The 18,825-nt window shown below is 34.5% G+C and overlaps 1 protein-coding gene across 1 annotated transcript; it reads right to left on the reverse strand.

The window, feature by feature from the left end:
• Positions 1 to 5,011: 5,011 nt before the first annotated feature.
• On the reverse strand, positions 5,012 to 6,318 carry LOC127115709 (uncharacterized). The gene is made up of 2 exons (XM_051047179.1): positions 6,048 to 6,318; positions 5,012 to 5,907 (listed from the first exon to the last, which is right to left on the reverse strand). The coding sequence occupies exon 2, from the start codon at positions 5,855 to 5,857 to the stop codon at positions 5,102 to 5,104; it is 756 nt and encodes a 251-aa protein (XP_050903136.1). The 5' UTR covers positions 5,858 to 5,907; positions 6,048 to 6,318; the 3' UTR covers positions 5,012 to 5,101.
• Positions 6,319 to 18,825: the final 12,507 nt, after the last annotated feature.

Genomic DNA, 18,825 nt, shown 5'->3' on the forward strand with positions numbered 1-18,825 from the left:
AATATGAGGGTTTGGTTCAAGATTATTTTAGGGTGTATCAATCACAGACCAAGTACCAATAGTTCTAACTACACCAACACTTGTCAGAAGATTATGTTGTTCCTTCTGGAGAAGGGAGTTAAGCTAGGATTGCCATTGCTTCTGTTCAAATTCATCAGGGATTCTATCAGAGACTCCAGAACTGGTGGATCCTCCAAGAAATCCAGAAGCAAATTTATCCCAAATGGCAGGTTAATCTCAGACATTCTGGTGGAAAATGGAGTGGTAGATGACCTTCTGGTTAGTGGGCTAACAAAAGAGATGGTAAAGGATGTTGGGAAAGTGTTTTGGGGTAAGAACTTAAAAAGTATGGGTTGTTGGTGTAAGCCCTAGAGGCCAATACTTTTGGTACTTGTATCGAATTATTTATTAATAATAAAATGCTTTTTCTTTATTATGTTTGTCTAATAAAATCCCTAGAATAGATAGTCCGTTTAATGTATCAAGTGTGACTTAATCATGAGATCACATTAAACATAAGGATATTATTCTTAAAGTATCCATAATCGAGCTTTATTGTGAAGTGGGATAATATTAAAGAATTAAGACTATTATGTATATAGACTGATGATCACATCTCATGGATCATGGATAAGGAGTTATCAAGTCTTAAACATAGGTATGAATATTAAGAGTAATATTTATACTGGATTGACCCGTTGTGAGAATACTATATAGAATGTTATGCAAAGTGTCATAAGTTATTATCATGGTGATAATGGTATATACCACCCTTCGACCTGAAACCACTATGGACCCTAAATGTAGAGTCGAGTGCCTTATTGCTTATCAAACATTGTCCGTAACTGGATGACCATAAAGACAGTTGATGGGTACTCCACGAAGCGTGCTAAGGGACATGAGTGACCTAGATGGAATTTGCCCATCTTGCGTAACAGGATAAATGTCTATGGGCCCAATATTGAACTGGACAAGGATGACACGGTCTATGCCTTGTGTTCAATATAGACATAAGGGCAAAAGGGTAATTGTACATATAAGTATTATCACAAAAGGATTTGTCAGATCACATGACATTTTCGTGTCTTGGGTAGCAGTGATGTGTTGCTAGATACCGCTCACTGTTTATTATGTTAAATACGTGATTTAATATAATTGCCAATGCCACGAAAACCTACAAGGTCACATATAAAAGGACGGAAATGAGAGATAGAGTAACTAAGGAATACCGTAATGTACGGTGCTCTTAAGTGAATTGTAGAACATCGTAAGGTACGGCGTACTTAAGTAGAATACGAAATATGGTAAGGTACCACACGCTTAAGTGATTTTGGCATATTATAAGATATGAGCCATATACACTTGAGTGGGCTTTTTAGCTTGCAGCCCACACAAGTGGTTCTATAAATAGAACCCTTATGTAGAAGCATTTGTGTAGTTGCAATTTCGTTTCTCTCTCTCTCTCACTCAAAGCCTTCATTCGTAGCAGCTAGCACTGATATTGAAGGAATCCATTCGTGTGGACTGAGTAGAGGCGTTGTCATCATTCAACGTTCGTGATCGCTCTGTAGATCTGCATCAAAGGTTACAATCGCCATAAGAGGTAACAATTCTATCACTGATCATGCCCATTCGTAAGGATCACTAAAGGAGAAATTTTAAATTCCGCTGCGTTTTGGATCGCCCTTTTCCTTCATGGGTCTCATCTCAAAATTTTGAAGACCAGAAATCATTTTGTCCAAGGATGATATATGTGGTATCAAAAATCCAATAGATGACTATCCCATCTTCACGAAAGTGGATCCACCATGGGTTCTGGTGGCGTATCTTGAAAGCTGTCTCAAGGATGGCATCGACTCATTGGTGGATCCCTTTAATCTTCCAGAAACCTACTCAGACGTCCATGGTAAAAGGAAAAGGGAATTCAGAGGCGACGGATCCTCCAGAGCTCAGAAGAATAAAAAGGTAGCTATCTTTTAAGATGAAGATCAAGTTCCTCTAAGTGAGCTCCATGAGGCTATGATCCTGAAGGATACGTCTGAGGTTGTTCAACCCTCAAGAGCTTTTGGTAAGTTTCATGCTGACACTTCTGATTTTGTTTCTATTTCATCTAGAATATTACCACCACCACCATCTTAACCTAATGTTTCTGAACCATTTCCATTACCTACACCAGTTATAACTCCACCTATTTCAACACCTGTTCTCAAAATACCACCACCACAATCTACTCAAACAATAACAACATCTTTAATAGAAACTCCTATAGTTTATGTTCTTATTTTAGAACAACCATTGATACCACCTCCATCATCTCCTCCACAATTACAAACTACACCTATCTCACCACCATTAATTATTTATGCTCCCCAACCAAGTAATCCAAATGTTACACCACCTAGAAAATCTTTTGTAAGGAGTGTCTCTGACGGACATGTTCTAAGGAACTCCTGAAGGAATGTTCGACTTTGAACCAGAAATCACCTCACCAGAATTATCCCCTATCATTCTACCCACACACCCCTCCGTCTTTGGTCCTGACTTTGACGGGTCCATAATCAATCTCACCATTAAATATCCCAAAATCCAAACATCATCCTCTCCTGACCTTGGTAAGATTCTAATGGAGTTTGATTCAGAATCTAATAAGCACTTGGAGAAAGCAATGACTGTTAGTCATTCTTCTATAAACCTCGCTACTAACGATTCAACATTTGAAGCTTACAGAAGCTGGATGAATTCTGAAGTCTCTAAGATGAAGGATCTTGGGTATACCTTAGTAGAAAGAAAATTTCATTATGGGTTCATTCCCTTAATGGAATTATGGAAGCTGAGAAATTCTCAACTTTGTCTTCCTGCACCATAAGTTAAGGAGGTCTCTCCAAAACCTATGGTAGTAGAAGAAGAAGAATCTCCGATAATAGAACCTTCTTAGAACATTGAATCTGCTGCTCCAGAGCCTTCTTCTATTGAACCTAAAGACGCTACAATGGAAGAAGCTCCAAACCAGATTGTGGTCTCTGAAGCTTCTGCATCTCATCCTATTCCAGTTTCCCTTCTGACAGCCATTGAGCAAATTAAGGTTGATAATACGAAGGTCAATTAGCGTCTGGATAAGCAAGATCTGCTGTTTCAGCTGATTTTGTCAAGACTTCCTCCTCCTCCCCATCTCCTCCTCAGAACCCCTAGAATTTTTTTTACCTTAACTGTTTTGCATTTCGTTTCTTTTGTTCTGAAACTATACTCTGCACTACCTCTTTGGCATTTTTTTCAATCAATGAAATTATTTTGTTTCTCATTATTTACTTTGTCTTTTTTATTGTTTTTGATTAATGACAAATGGGGAGAAAACATAACTTTCTAAAGGGGAAGAATTAAGAGTTTATTTTGATATCTAAATTCCTAAGTAAAAAAACTCAAACATTGTTTTAATGTTTTTATTAACAAATACTTCGAGAAAATTTTGTTAAGTGTTTTTGTAGGGTTAACTATCAAGATTTAGAATGTTTTGTTAAAACTTCTTTCTCAAGAATCAGAATGATTCTTCAAAGAAGTTTCTGAAGAAAGGTCTTCAAAGAAGTGTTTGAAGAAAGGTCTTCGAAGAATTTTCTGAAGAAAACTCTTTTGAAGGTCTATCAAAAGGATGATGTTATCAACTAGTTTTTTGGATAACATTAATCAACTTCTGAAGTTAAACTAGATTCTGACCAATTATTCATTCTGGTACTTCAAAAGGTAAATCAGGAAAGTGTTCTTTCATTCTGGGTTTATCTTAATAGGACTATACATCTCAGAGGGGGCTTTGTGCTTTTGTAAGATGTATTCTTCTGTGATTACCCTGTACAAAATTGTTCATAAAAATACATGTTTTGTCATCATCAAAAAGGGGGAGATTGTTAGAATAAGATTTGATAATGCATTTATACCTTGAGTTTTGATGATAACAATGTTGTATTTGTGTGAGAACAATTTTGGTACCATAATGGTTTGTTATTGTGTAGCTTTAACAAACAGTTCTGATTCCGATCACATGATGTGCAACATCATCAGTTTCTGAACTTTGCGTTCCAAATCCCCTTTTTGTGTTGCAATTAGAAGTTTTGAAAGACGTCAATATTGTTGCTGCAATGCTCTTTCTACTTCTGCGTTATCTCACCCATCAGAAGCTTCCGAGGAGACTATGTATTGTTGTTAAAATGTTCTCTCAATTATTTTACTTCTAGATGTGACTCTGATCAACAAGCTTCTGAAGAATGGCAAGCTTTTGAAGTTGTTTTATGTAGCTGAAGATTCTGAAGATCTCAAGACAGACGATTGAAGTTATCAAGGTTATGACTAAGGCTTCTAAAGACTTTGAAAATTCTGAAGACACTAAAGAACTCAAGCCAGACTACTGACGTTGTTAAGGTTCTGACCCAAGGTTCTGAAGTTTCTGAATCCAACTCTCTATTTCTTCACTTCATGCTTTAATCACCTTTTATCAAAAGCCAATGAATCTAAAGATAATATCAAATGGGAACGTGATCAAATAGTACATAATACAAATTGAACAACTTTTCCGCTTCCTGATTTCTCCGGTAAGGACTGTACTATTCATCGCACCTGTCACTGAATATATGGGCGAAAGGAAAGTACGTGGTATCATCAAATAGTACAGAATACAAAGAGAAAATCAGTTAATATATAATTGATTCAAGAGTTATAACTTCTGTTACGAACTTAGATTTGGGTATACCTTGTTGTCTAGGATTGTTGGAAACAAGAGAGTGAAAAAGAAAAGATCATTTTCTTTTTCTCTTGTGTTGCTTATCTTAGAAGATTGTAGGATGGGTCTTGGTGGAAGACTTGTACAAATATCTGATAGTGGAAAATCTCTGACAGGAAGTGAGGGGATTGAATTACTCTTGGTTGGAAAGAGGAACCAATATATATCATTGTGTCTTTTACTTTCTGCATTTATTTTTCAACATATTTACTTCCATGTCAATTATGAAAAATAACAAAATCAATATTAACGCTTCAAATTGAGAAAAGTCCAATAAATCTAATTCACCCCCATCTTAAAGACCGCGCATAAACTTACATTCATGCCAGGAACATACTAAACATCCTTGATCAGAACAATTTTACCATTCTTTACCTTGACTTTGACATTTCCCATACCTTTAGTGTTGAGGTATTTATCATCAGCACATTTGATCTTTGTCCTCTTTCTAGAGTCAAAATCAAATAACCATTGTTTGTTTCCAATTAGGTGATTTGAGCAGGCAGTGTTCGTATACCACCAATCTACCAAATATGCACCATCAGATTCAGAAGCCATCAATAGCACAGGTTCATCATCAGAATCTCTTCTGGCTATGTTTTCTTCTTCTGATTTTCTTTCCTTGTTTGACCAACAGTCAGCAGCAAAGTGGCCAAACTTCTTACAACGGTAACGTTGAACCTTCTTCTTGTCAAACATATCCTTTCCCTTTTGATGTTTCTTCTCAATAAAATTGGATGCTTCTGACTTCTGAAAATCACCACCATGTCTCTTCTTGGCTTCTGACCGAGATTGCTTCTGACTCTTCTTCCCAAAAGACGCCTTCAGAGCATGCTCTACCCCTCTTTCAAAGGTTCTCTCACTCAGATGAAATTCTTGGGCCTCACTGCTCTGCAACTCTTTAATCCTCATGGTTCTTAGGTCTTTAGAACATTCAATTTCTACAACAATGTAATCAAATTGAGGAGTAAGAGATCTCATTACCTTCTCAATGATTACTTGTTCTGACAAAGTTTCTCCATAAGATTTCATCTTATTGGTTATCATAATCACTCTAGAGATGTAATCAGGTATCTTCTCATTGTCCTCCATGTTGAGATTCTCATACTGTTTGCATAGAGACTGAAGTTTCACCTTCTTCACTGATGCATCATCGTCGTAGAAAATAATTTAAACTCGTGCCAGACGCACAAATACTTAACCAGTTTTAACAACATAAGATATGAATCCGTCACAATCCAATATATAGATAGATGAAACAAATTTTAAATTAAATGTGTACCTTATAAAAATTTAGAAGAATAAAACAAATATGTATGAGGAAGAGCTCTAAATATGATTCCAATCTTCAATCTTCAATCTCCAAGGACTAAAGTTCATAACAAAATTAATTTTTAAGCAATGTTTGGTTAAGGTTTGAATGGAAATGGAGAGAAATAGATATTTGTGGATATGGTGTATTGTAAGAGTTAAGAGAGTGGTGAGAGAGTTCTAAAAGTTATGTGGTAAATGAATGGTGAGAGAATTATTAGAGTTAATGTGGGAAACGAATGGTGAGGGAAGAAAAAAATACGGTGGGAATATATAATGACATATGCGAGGTGAATTGGTAGCACAAAATAGTCGTTGTGCATTTTGGAAAAAAAAGCATCGCAATGTCTGTTTCAGAGGCTTGCCAATTTTCAATACTTTTAAGATTAATTGAATGATTGATGTATATAGTCAATGAACTTAAAAATCAAAATTTATTTATAAAAAAAAGTAGAGAAAATAAATATAAATAAATATTTTAGTTAGAGACTAAATAGTAGGTCATCAACTTGCATTGATTTAACTCAATTAGTGCATAAAAATTAAGTCATATTAATTTATAATTTATTAATTTATGTTTCACAATTAATATAAAATATTATTATTAAAATTAGTAAATAATATAGTTTTTTTTATTATTATTTAACATTATTTAACTGGTATTATAATTAAGTATTTAATTTAATAATTTTATTTGAACTTCTTATATATATATATATATATATATATATATATATATATATATATATATATATATATATTATATATATATATATATATATATATATATATATATATTATTTTAAAAGTAATTTTTTTAACTTATTCCAAATCATAATCTTTGAAATGAATCTAATTTAATGATTAAATTATATTTTTTATTTAATTAATCATTAAATTAAATTCAATAAATATAATTTGGAGTAGATTAAAAAATAAGTTGCATGGGTACCTATTATAAGTTGCATGGGTACCTATTTCTAAAAGTCAAAATTAATTATTATAAAAATTATATTAATACACGTTTTAACGCCCCCTCTCCGTTTTTTATTATAAATTATTTTAGAAAAAATAAATTGCACCAATATAATATTATTAATGAATAATTAATACTATTTTTTCTATTACCTTCTTAAACTTTATTATTCTTCGTCCTTTTAATTATGTAAATTTATTTTTCTCATATAATTAATAAAGTAAAATTTTATAAAAATATTCATAATTTCTAATTTAATATAACAATAATCATTTTTATTAATACTTATGAAAAGTAAAAAAAAAGTTATAATAAAAAACTGAGGTAGAAATTTATAAGCAAAAGTCAATATTTTTTCACACTTTTTAAAAAAAAATCAAATTTTTGTATCTTTTTTAAAATATGTTTTATTAAAAGATATAAAAATAATTTTAATTAATTGTTACTTATAAATATAATGAGAGAAAGAAAGCAAATTAAATATAATTTGCATATAATTTACTTTAGAAAAGATAAATAAAATACTTAAATGAATTAAAGTTTTATATTTTTTCTTATAATTTGTAATAACAAGTATGTGTGTTTTTGACTTATAAATTATTACAGAATGAATATTTATTGTTTTAGAAAGTACAATATTATTATCCATAAATCTTTGTATTTTCTATAAAAAAAATCAAATTATTTATATTGTTAAAAAATCAAAAATAAATAATATAAAAATATGATGATTTTTTATAGTATTTAAAACAATTAATTTATAAAATATAATATTTTTAAGAGAAGTAATTTAAAAAATTAACAATGTTTATTATTCCGACAAAAAAAAAGAAGTTTATTCCATTATTAGCGACGTATATATATACTACTAACTTTAATAATTGATTATTACTAAAGCTTTTAAAAATGGTCCCATCAGCCTGGATGCGGAATATCAACATTGAAAAAGGCCTATCAGCTTTTTGGGACATTGACCCACCTTACCTAATTATATTGTTGCATTACTGCGCGCATGGTTCTCCCCAAATCCCATGTGACTAAATCGAATATATTACTTCTTTTTTTAAATTATAATAAAGTATGCTGAGATTGCATGATTGAATCTAAAATAGTGTTATTGGTTTTTAAGGAATAATAAAAGAATATTATAACATGTCTTTAAATTTTAATTCAATCAATAGAAATTGATATTGTTAGATTATATGTGATCATTTAAGATTTAAACTTAGATATTAATGTGGGAATCTTCCTTCTTTCTCAGTAAAAAAATATCATATTTAAATTATGTATGGTACTTAAAAAAATATTAAATGTATTGATTTTATTGATAAATTTTATATCATTTATTAAAATATCTTTATTAATAATAGTTAATAATGTAATTTTAAAAATGAAAATTAATAAATAAGAATATAATAATGAAAAAAAATATATTACATTTAGTATTGTGAAAGGACAAGTATTTTGAGATATGAAAAAAAAATGTAAATCAAACTATTTTTAATGAGAAGGAGGGAGTAATTATTACTAATTTGTCTTCAAACAAATAATGTTAAAGCATAAATGCCTTTTTTTTTTCAATTTTTATTTGATTATATCGCTTTAGTCCTATTTATAAGAAAAAAATAATTTTTTAAATTTGTTAAATAATTAATATATTTAATTTATTATATTATTCAAATATATTAATTAATCATTGAACTTTTTAAAAAAAAAATTACAAATAGCATTTTTTGTTTCAATAATTTAATGATTAAATGCCCAACTTTTTAAAATTAAATAAGTTGAATATCATGGGTTTTAATTTGTGCTCTAGAGTTCTTGACAAAAAAAATGGATTTTTTTTAAATAACCATTTTTTCACTTTAAATACTTAAATAACCAATTTTTTTTTATCAAAATAACCATTTTCCCTACTGATGTGCCAGTTGAACTGGCGCATCCAATTAACTTTTAAATGAGGCGTCCTTAGCCTTGACGCATGCTTGCAAAGCCCGTGCATGTAGACACCCATGCATCTGGCGCATGCATGTGTGCTTGTGAGTGGGCGCCACATGCATTGGCGCATGCATGTGTTATATGTGTGTGGCGCCTAGGTCATTGGCGCATGCATGCATGTGTTCATCTATAAATACACCGCGCATCTCCCATATTTTTTCACATAACTTCTTACTCTCCTTCCATTTTCCTTCATTTTCTTCAATCTCCTCAATTTTTAACCATGTCTTAATACATTCACAAGAGAAATGTTGATTTAATCTTTTCAGCTGTGCAGTCTCTGATAAAGATTCGACTTTGGAATATAGAATCGTTTGAACGTCTTAATCAGACGTTGAACTGTTGGTTAGATGGAAAAATTGCAGAGGATGAAAGGATTAGAAGAATTCAATGGCTTGAGTCCACGTTCAACCAAAATGGAGAAGTTCGTGTATGGATGGATATTAAGACTGACAGAGACGTTCACAGGATGATGTATACTATGTTCAAAATTGTTTTGATGGTTGTAATTGCATAGTTATAGTAATGGTATTTTATTTGTTGTAGTTTGTTGTGTTGTTGTTTATGTGTTGCTTATGTGTTGTATTTGTTTGTGATGATAATTTCTCACAAAGTTATCATATGAAATAAATGTTGTTTTTAATATAAAGCAAAAGAGTTACATTTAAAATTATCTTGTTGTGTTTGTTCCAATATTGGGACAGTTAATACGATTATGACCGGGCTGACGACATGAACTACATAATCGAACCATTTTGTTCATTGTATCCATTTCGATTCGAATACGGGTGTTGTTTGGACGATCCTTTTTCTTTCTTCGTATTACTTCATTGTGCCAGAGAATGTCCCCTTGATATGCAGGTCAGTAATCCTCTTTTTCTACGAATGAAAAGCTATTTTTGTAAACATTGGAGAGACTTATGACTTTGTAAACGTCGGATAGTAAGTAGGAAGGAATTCGTCGAACCTTTGAACATGTTGCTATGACATGGGAGCAGGGCATACGAAAGGATTGGAACTTTCCGCAGTCGCACCAACCTCTATCTAGTGCCACTCTATATTGTCCCATCGGCATGCCTCCATTGTGATCCATGGACTCAGCAACACTGTACCAACCTTTAGTACGGTCAAACACTGTGACCACATGTATGTTAGCTTTGACAGCTTCCTCTCTAATGAATTTCATTGAAGCATCACTGAAAAACTTCTCAAATTGTAACACTGAACTCCATTTGGAACGTCTGGTCTCAAACATCGCCCCTATACTGAAATAGGTTGCTTGCACTAAAACAGTTATAGGTAGGTTTCAGATGCCTTTGAAGACAAAGTTAATTGATTCCATAAGATTTGTTGTCATGTGACCCCTACATTAACCTTTGTCGCATGCCTTAGTCCACTTCTCCAATGGAATATTGTCGATCCATTGTATTGCATCTGCGTTTGACAATCTGATGTCTTTGTGGTAGTGTTTGAAAGAAAGTTCTATTAACGCATACCCTACATTGACAACCTTCTTCCGCAATGTTTTGTCTTTAATCTCCCGCATAAAATTTCAAGTGATATGTCTAATGCATTAGACATGCCAGCCATTAGACATGCGTCAACAGAGGATCATGCCGGTCATTATCAATGTTTTGTAGGCACTCACTATTGAAGGGTGTCTGTCTAAGATCAAACATAAGTTCAGCTGAGGAGCAACGTGTAATCGGGGATTTTTTAGGAAAAAACTCCATCCCTCAGCAGTCTCCCCTTCAACTAGGGAAAATACGATTGGAAAAATATTGTTATTGCCATCTTGTGCCACTGCCATCAGTAGCGTTCTTTTATATTTTCCGTACAACCATGTACCATTAATTTGTATAATAGGCTTTTAGAAAGAAAAACCTTTGATCCATGGTTGATACGCTCAGAAGAGTTGGTGGAATATTCCATTTCCAATAGCACAAGTCCCGTATGGGGTATACACCGACAATGTTTCCAAATTGACAATAGTCCCTAGAGCATATTGTTTAAGAGCCACCAAGTATTTTGGAAGTTATTTGTAAGACTCCTCCCAATTGCCATACACTTTTTCAACCGCCTTTGTCCTAGCTATCCAAGCCTTCATGTATGATAGAGTATAGTTGTATTGTGTTATAATATGCGAGACTATTGTACTCACCTTTAACAATGGATTATTGTTAATGACAAACAAAATTTCATTGCACATTAACTGAGAGCTGAGTTTGCGATGGTCTTGCATTGGGTTTGTGATTAAGCATGTATGAACTGGACCCATGGAACCAATCTCCCAAGAATCACTCATCTTCCGATAAGAAGCTGACAACCGGAAAAGGCAAAGCTCATTTTCATAATAAATCTTACACCTCGTTGCATTAGTTCGATCAACCCTATAATCAATTGATAATTACATGTGATACTTTTTAATGGCTTTTACACAGTCTTCTTTTGTGCGAAATGTGTCTCCTTCTTTCAATGATCCTTGAATTTGCACATAAGGATTGTAAAATATATCTGACGAAGGTTTATCTGCATCCAAATTTAACCTTGTCATGTGTTGAGGTGGACAATATATATGACTAGCTGGTAATGACTTCTCTTCTTCTTCATCATTCACCATTGAATCAACCAATAACTCGACTTTTTCTTCTTCGTCATCAACAACATTGACTTCAACTTGTTCGTCGTCATCAGTTTCATAAAACACTTGTATCAATAAACTGAGATACTTGATGTTGTTGTGTTAATATATATAACTCTATATCATTGTACCCAGATTGTTCATGACTGACATACATATGTTGAACATCGTTACCATCTCGAATCTTTAACTGATAAAAATTTACTTGGTTGTCTATAAACCACACCGAACTTTTATAGATGATTTGTCCCACCTGACTGCACTGCAACAGGTGTCCGAAAACACATTGTAGTAGTCTATCATAATCTATTAGACCATATTGGACCAGATGATGTAATACTACTACACAACTCTATATTTTATTTTAAAAAAATGATCCAATTACATATCATCTAATCATGTCATATTCTTGTACAGTTTATCTGGAGCCATATCTAGGTCTTAATCATCAGGTTAACCATGATGATGATGCAGTTTGGACAACAAAAACCCCAATTATTCGGTTCACTACTATGGAGATGTACTAGAGTGACCGTGTAAAACTGCAGTTCGGCATGCAAACAACAAATTCCAGAACCTCCGATGTGTTTGAGAGATTGGCACCAACAAAGAGTCGATGGTCAATGGGATTATTCTGATTGGAGAGACTTCGCAAAAGAGATGTATCGTTATTGGAGGAATCGATGACAACACATCTTAAACGAACCAGTCATACATGGTGCTAGATCAACTCAACATTATATGGCATGGTTTAGGTTAGTTACAACACCACAATTTGTGTTTGAGCCAAGGTATTTGATTGATCCACGCCAATGAGCTTCGTCATCATACGCCCAACAACAAATACTTGTCCAAGAACAATGTCAACCCACCCAAACCCAACGACCAACCTCACACCATCACCCTACCATATACACCTAACAATCAAACATCCAACCTCGCAACCAATTCATGTCACACACCCAAACTCAAAACTAAGAATCAAACCCTAACCACCAAAAACCATACACAACCACCACAACAATCTATAGTCCAGATGATTCATACGATTCAGCGTCATGCCATCGTAGCCTCCCACCAATGAATACCCAAACACCTCATCGCCACAATACCCAACCATTGTTTGATTTTAGTACACCCCAAGAACCATTGCTTCATTTCCAAACTGATTCAATGTCCTAATTCGGGTAACCATACCGTCCACAATTCACCCATCCACAACGACCAAACTACGACAACATGGGCACCAAACTCAATTACAGAAGTGTCGTTGGCGATAACCCCCCAACTATTGGTGACAAATGATGACAAATCTATCAAATACCGTTGGACCTTCCATTGGACCTTCACACCAACCACCATTGGATCATGTCAGCACTAAAAAAACCCAAACAACTCAGGAAAATCGTGGGAGACCTCGAAGATAGGCTAATGCACCTGAATGTGGAATAGGGGTGGAACATGGGGCGTTCCAATCGGACGGGTCATTGAATTTCTTGTCAATTCTATGTATTTTTGCTTTATAATATAAAATAATTTTTAATTAAAATATTTAATTTAATTAATTATAATTATAAAATTTAAAATTAAAATTGAAATAAAAATGGAAGGTGCATGCGCCATATGCATTGGCGCACACACTATGTAGTGTATGCATGCGTCAATGCATGTGGCATCAAGGCATGCATGCGCCAGATGCATAAGCGTCTACATGCATTGGCTTTGCAAGCATGCACCAAGGTTAAGGGCGACTCCTTTAAAAGTTAATTGGATGCATCGGTTCAACTGACGCATCAGTATGGAAAATGGTTATTTTAGTAATATTTTTAAAAAATAATTATTTTGGTATTTAAATTTAAAAAATTAATTATTTTAAAAAAAAATCAAAAAAATTGTGCTCTAGAGCTAAAAAAAATAAGAATATAAGTTCAGTCAGAAAATAATAAAATAAAAATAAAATATGAATATAACCTTAAAAGTGGGAAGTGGGAAGAAAACATTAACCTAACACAAATGTTATTTTATTTAATAATATTTAGAATAAAATCTAAAGTTAATATCGGATTATAATATAAGCTGCTAAATATTATCCTAATTTTAAAATTGAGAAATTCAAATCAATATGGCACTTAGAGATTGAAGTTTGAAGCAATAATTTATACTCATCTATATCAACTAACATATATTTAAATATCTAACCTATTATAAGAAATAAAATCTCAATTTTTAGTTACTTTAAAAAGTTGTATTATTATCTTAATTGAAAAGTAATAATTCTTCCTTTAAAAATTCACTTCTAATAAATTAATTATAGTTACTATCAAATAAGTATTTGTGTAAGTAGAAGTTATCATAAATAGGATGTACATGGTAGTATGAGAGAATGTGAGGAATGAGAGAATGTGAGAATGTGAGGAATGTATTTCAGATATCACGTGCATATAAATAATCGTATTTTAAGATAATTGAAAAATATTGTTAATCAATTAGAAATGTATTAATGAATGAGGTACTTCATATATGTGCCTCTAAAGAAAATTCTTAAAATACTCCAAGTTTCAAAAAAAATTTCCAAAATATCTCACTTTTAGGAGGAGTCTCCAATTGAATTGGCGACTCCTCTTAAAACTTGAATGGATGCGCCAATTGGATTGGCTAAGACAAGTGCTCTAACCAATCCAATTGGCGCCTATGTGTAGGTTTTAAGAGGACTCGCCAATTCAATTGGATACTCCTCCTAAAAGCCTCAAATGACAAAACCTTAAACATAAAAGTTATAGATCTTTTCAAGACAATGAATTTGGACTTAAATTTTGCATCATTTGGATTTTTGATGAGAAAGTTATGGGCACTTGAAGTTGGACTTAAAATGCATTTTTTGTCTTATAAATAGATGCGTTGTGTGACCAGTTGTTCCATATCTCATATAATCATTTGGCTATCATGTTTGATGTTCGTCGCCGATACGGAAAGGTGATTTATGCGAGAGACAAACCTCAAATGCTGATGTTGTTTTGGAACATCACCACGTTCGATCAACTGAAGAGGGAGCTGGTTCGATGGTTAGATGGGAAAATACAAGAAGGGGAAAAATCAGAAGTATTGAGAGACTTGACAGTATCTTTGGTTGGGTGCGAATGAAGACTGATAAGGATGCTAGGGAAATGATGTTCGGTCGAGACGACATCAATTTGATTGTTGTAATCAGTTAGAAATATTTATGTTTTCAGATGTTTTGTACTGATGTTTGTTGTGAAACTCGTTGTAACAAGAACTTAATGATATATAATGATTGAATGTTACAGAAATACAATGTTACAAAAAGCTTAAGACCTAGATGATGCTCCTCGATTGGGACAGTTGTTTTTGTTGTGTCCTGGTTGACGACAGATACTACATAATCTTATCATTTTATCTGTGGAATCCATCTCTGTTCTGATACGTGTGTTGTTTGGCCTTCCTTTCTTCTTTCTACGCATCTCGTCATTGTGCCAAACAATATCTCCTTCATATGGAGGCCAGTAATCCTCCATTGGTAGTACTGAGAAGCTTTGAGTATATACATTCATGATGGTGTTGGCCTTGTACACATCAGATAAATGGTTGTAAGTGTCTTGACGAGTATAAGCGCATGCTGCAATGACATGGGAGCAAGGTATGCGGAAGGCCTGGAATTTTCCACAATTGCATCAACTTCTGTTTAGTCTAACAGCGTAGGCTAAATTTGGTCTCCCCTCGTTGTTGCCCATTGTTTCCTGGACGCTGAAATTTTGTCTATGACAGTCAAAGACTGTTACAGCGTGTGTGGTAGCTTTGATGCTCTCCTCTTTCATGACCTTCATGCAACACTCACTGAATACTTGCCCGGACATTAACACTGCACTCCATCTTTCACCTCTGATTGCGAACATAGAAGCCAACCTATAATAGGTTGATCTTACCAAGGCGGTTATCGGCAGATTTCGAATTCCTTTGAAAACCCCGTTCATGCATTCCACAATGTTGGATGTTTCATCTTCGTGAAGATCCATATTTTTCATATGTTGAGGCGGATTGTAAACATGACTAGGAGGTATTGGTGGTGGTTGATCATCATCTTCATCGTCGTTGTTCAGCATGTGATCAACCTGTATCTCGGTCTCCTCTTCTTCTTCATCAACAACGTCGACTTCTGCTTTTGCTTCTGGGTTGAGTTCATCTGACCATTGTGCATCATCTTCACCAGCTTCATCCTGATCGGTTAGTTGAGACTGTTGAGATGGTATACATGGTTGAAGAGTAAGTACAACTCGATACAGTTGCAACCTGAATGTTCATGACTAACAAACATGTATTCAACATCTTCATCGTCTCGTACCTTAAGGGGGAAATACTTGCATTGACCATTCTAAAAAAACATTGGATTTTGATATGTGATCTTTGACACAATACCCGATCCTATAAAGGATTGTATTCTTTTTTTCAAATGCAAGAAGGTTGCATTTCTCTTGATCGTGATTCTAATGGTATCAATGTTTCGAAAACAAAAACCATGTAGCTCAGACTCGAATGTTTCACCGTTGCAGTGAACGTTGACACTGTATAATGATGAAGATGACATTATGCAGATGAAAACTATTTTCTTACTGCAGATGAATGTGAGTGAAGTGTCTTGGATGTTGATAGTAAGACACTTAAATAGATGGTATCAGTGTCTCACATGCTAGCTAGTTCTGAGATGATGTGTCGGACATGCAAGCTAGTCTGAGATGACGTGTCGGACATGCAAGCTAGTCTGAGATGATGTGTTAGACATGCAAGATAGTCTGAGATGATGTGTCAACCATGCAAGCTATCAAGAAGTGACTGTTCAACATGCAGGAGACAAGACAGCCACGTGTCGGACATGTAAGATAGTCAGAGATGATGTGTCAACCATGCAAGCCATCAACAAGTGACTTGTTCAGCATGCAGGAGACAAGACAGTCACGTGTCAGACATGCAGACACACACTCCAAATGGATTGGCGCATCCACTTATTCCTTGTACATGGTCGCCAATTCAAGTGGAGACACCATGCATTCAGACCTCGAAACCAAGCATTCAGACCTAGCCTTGCATGCATGTCCCTATGGAGGCGCCAATTTGAATGGCGCCCCCTCTTAAATCTTGTACATGGTCGCCAATTCATGTGGAGACACCATGCAAGCACAAATTTTCATGCTCCCATCCATTTGCCTATAAATACATCCATTCCTTCAACACTTCTTCCACACCATTACTCCCACTACTTCCTCTACAATACTTCTTTTATAATTTCATCTTCAACGACATCTTCTAGTTTCATCTACACCAACCCCCCAACAAAATGTCTTTACTCACAATGGGCGAAGCACATAGAGGAACGGCTGCAAACATCGCAACATATGTAAGTTTTTTCTTTTGTTAACTTTTTATCTTTCATCTTTTCCAACCCCATTTTATTTTGACATACCAACTTAGTCAAGTGTTTTATTCTTTCTTTTATAGGATGTATCAAGGTTTCTAACTCGGGTCCACGAATATGTCCATATGGACCCGATGATTCAACCTTATGTTGAACTCGCCGGTTTTGGTCATATTAGCAAGATTATGTCTTGGTCTATAGATAACAAGTTCATTCTAGCCTTATGCGAAAGATGGAGGTCAGAGACACACACATTTTGGTTCCCAACCGGTGAGTGTACTGTGACGTTAGAAGACGTCTACATGCTTTTAGGACTACCAATTGAAGGCAATGTTGTTAATGGTAAGACCAACTATGCAAATTCAATTTGCATGGAGCTCTTAGACACTGATTTGTTAGATGATAATGCTAGAGGTCAAGGTATACTACTCTCACGCCTAAAGTCATATTATAATAGTTTATACTTAGATGAGCATTCTACCGAAGATGCTCGAATAATAAAAACTAGGTGTTACATTATGTTGTTAATAGGATCCTTTTTATTTCCCGAAGGTAGTGGTTCTAGCATGCATATTATGTACTTACCTCTACTTAGACATGTAGATAGAATAGGAAGTTACAGTTGGGGACCTGCTTGTCTAGCCTATCTCTATAGCTCGTTGTGCAAAAACTCCCACAAAGACACATCTACATTTTCTGGATGTGCTGTTTTGCTACAAGCATGGGGTTGGTCAAGACTACCGTCTCTAGCACCAGTAAATAACAACCCTTTCACTTTTCCATATGCACAAAAGTAAGTTGTTTAAATTGCTATATCTTTACTTACTCCCTTAAAGTTTATTACCTTAAACTAATTTTTTTTAACTTTTTGGTGTAGATGGTCGGCACGTGGTATGAGTTACAACAGATGTCCGAGACACTGTATTACTCAGTATCGCAACCTGTTGGATCACCTTCGACCGACAGACGTAAGCAAAATAACTTAATTATTTCGTTATATTTTTTTTAACTTTTTCTACATTCACTATAATCCTATCTTCTTTAACATTTCAGTTCATTTGGCGTTCATACCTTAATTTGGATCATGACCATGAGGTCAACGCTGAAGACGCAGCCGTATGGACAACATGCACACCGATAATACGGTTCACAACTGTGAAGATGTACAACACCGATCGTGTGAAGCTGCAATTCGGTATGGTATAGAATATCCCAGATCCCTCACCTAGCCTAGGAGAATGACATCTGCGTAAAGTGAACGACCAATGGAACTTCAACCCATGGCAAAACTTCGCAAGATCAGAGTGTCGCAAGTGGAAGCACCGTCATGACCATGTCTTAACTGACGCAGTCATGCCAAATGAGGTAAAACCAAGTCGTACTTATATGGCTTGGTAAAAATCGGTTGGTTTTCAGTTCATCGCCGAAGATATGTACCTATACAACCCACGCCAGGCAAGTTACACACAAGAAAGATCAACATCTAACCCCTAACAACATTCTCAGCCTGGTTACTCACAACCCCCTATCCGTCAAACTTTCCGTTCCACAAACACACAAACATACAACCAAAACACGTCATTCACCCAACCCCAATACCAAGAGCATACCCCATACCACCACCAACAAATTGACCATCAACCTGAGACCCGACATCGCTTCGCACCCACACCATCACCCTACCAAAGTCGCCTTAGCCAAAACACCAA

This window comes from Lathyrus oleraceus, chromosome 1 (assembly GCF_024323335.1).
Source record: "Lathyrus oleraceus cultivar Zhongwan6 chromosome 1, CAAS_Psat_ZW6_1.0, whole genome shotgun sequence".
NCBI lineage: Eukaryota > Viridiplantae > Streptophyta > Magnoliopsida > Fabales > Fabaceae > Lathyrus > Lathyrus oleraceus.

Bases quoted from the DNA above. Each gene is read 5' to 3' on its own strand.
- LOC127115709 (XM_051047179.1), bottom strand. From the start codon at position 5,857: ATGGAGGACAATGAGAAGATACCTGATTACATCTCTAGAGTGATTATG.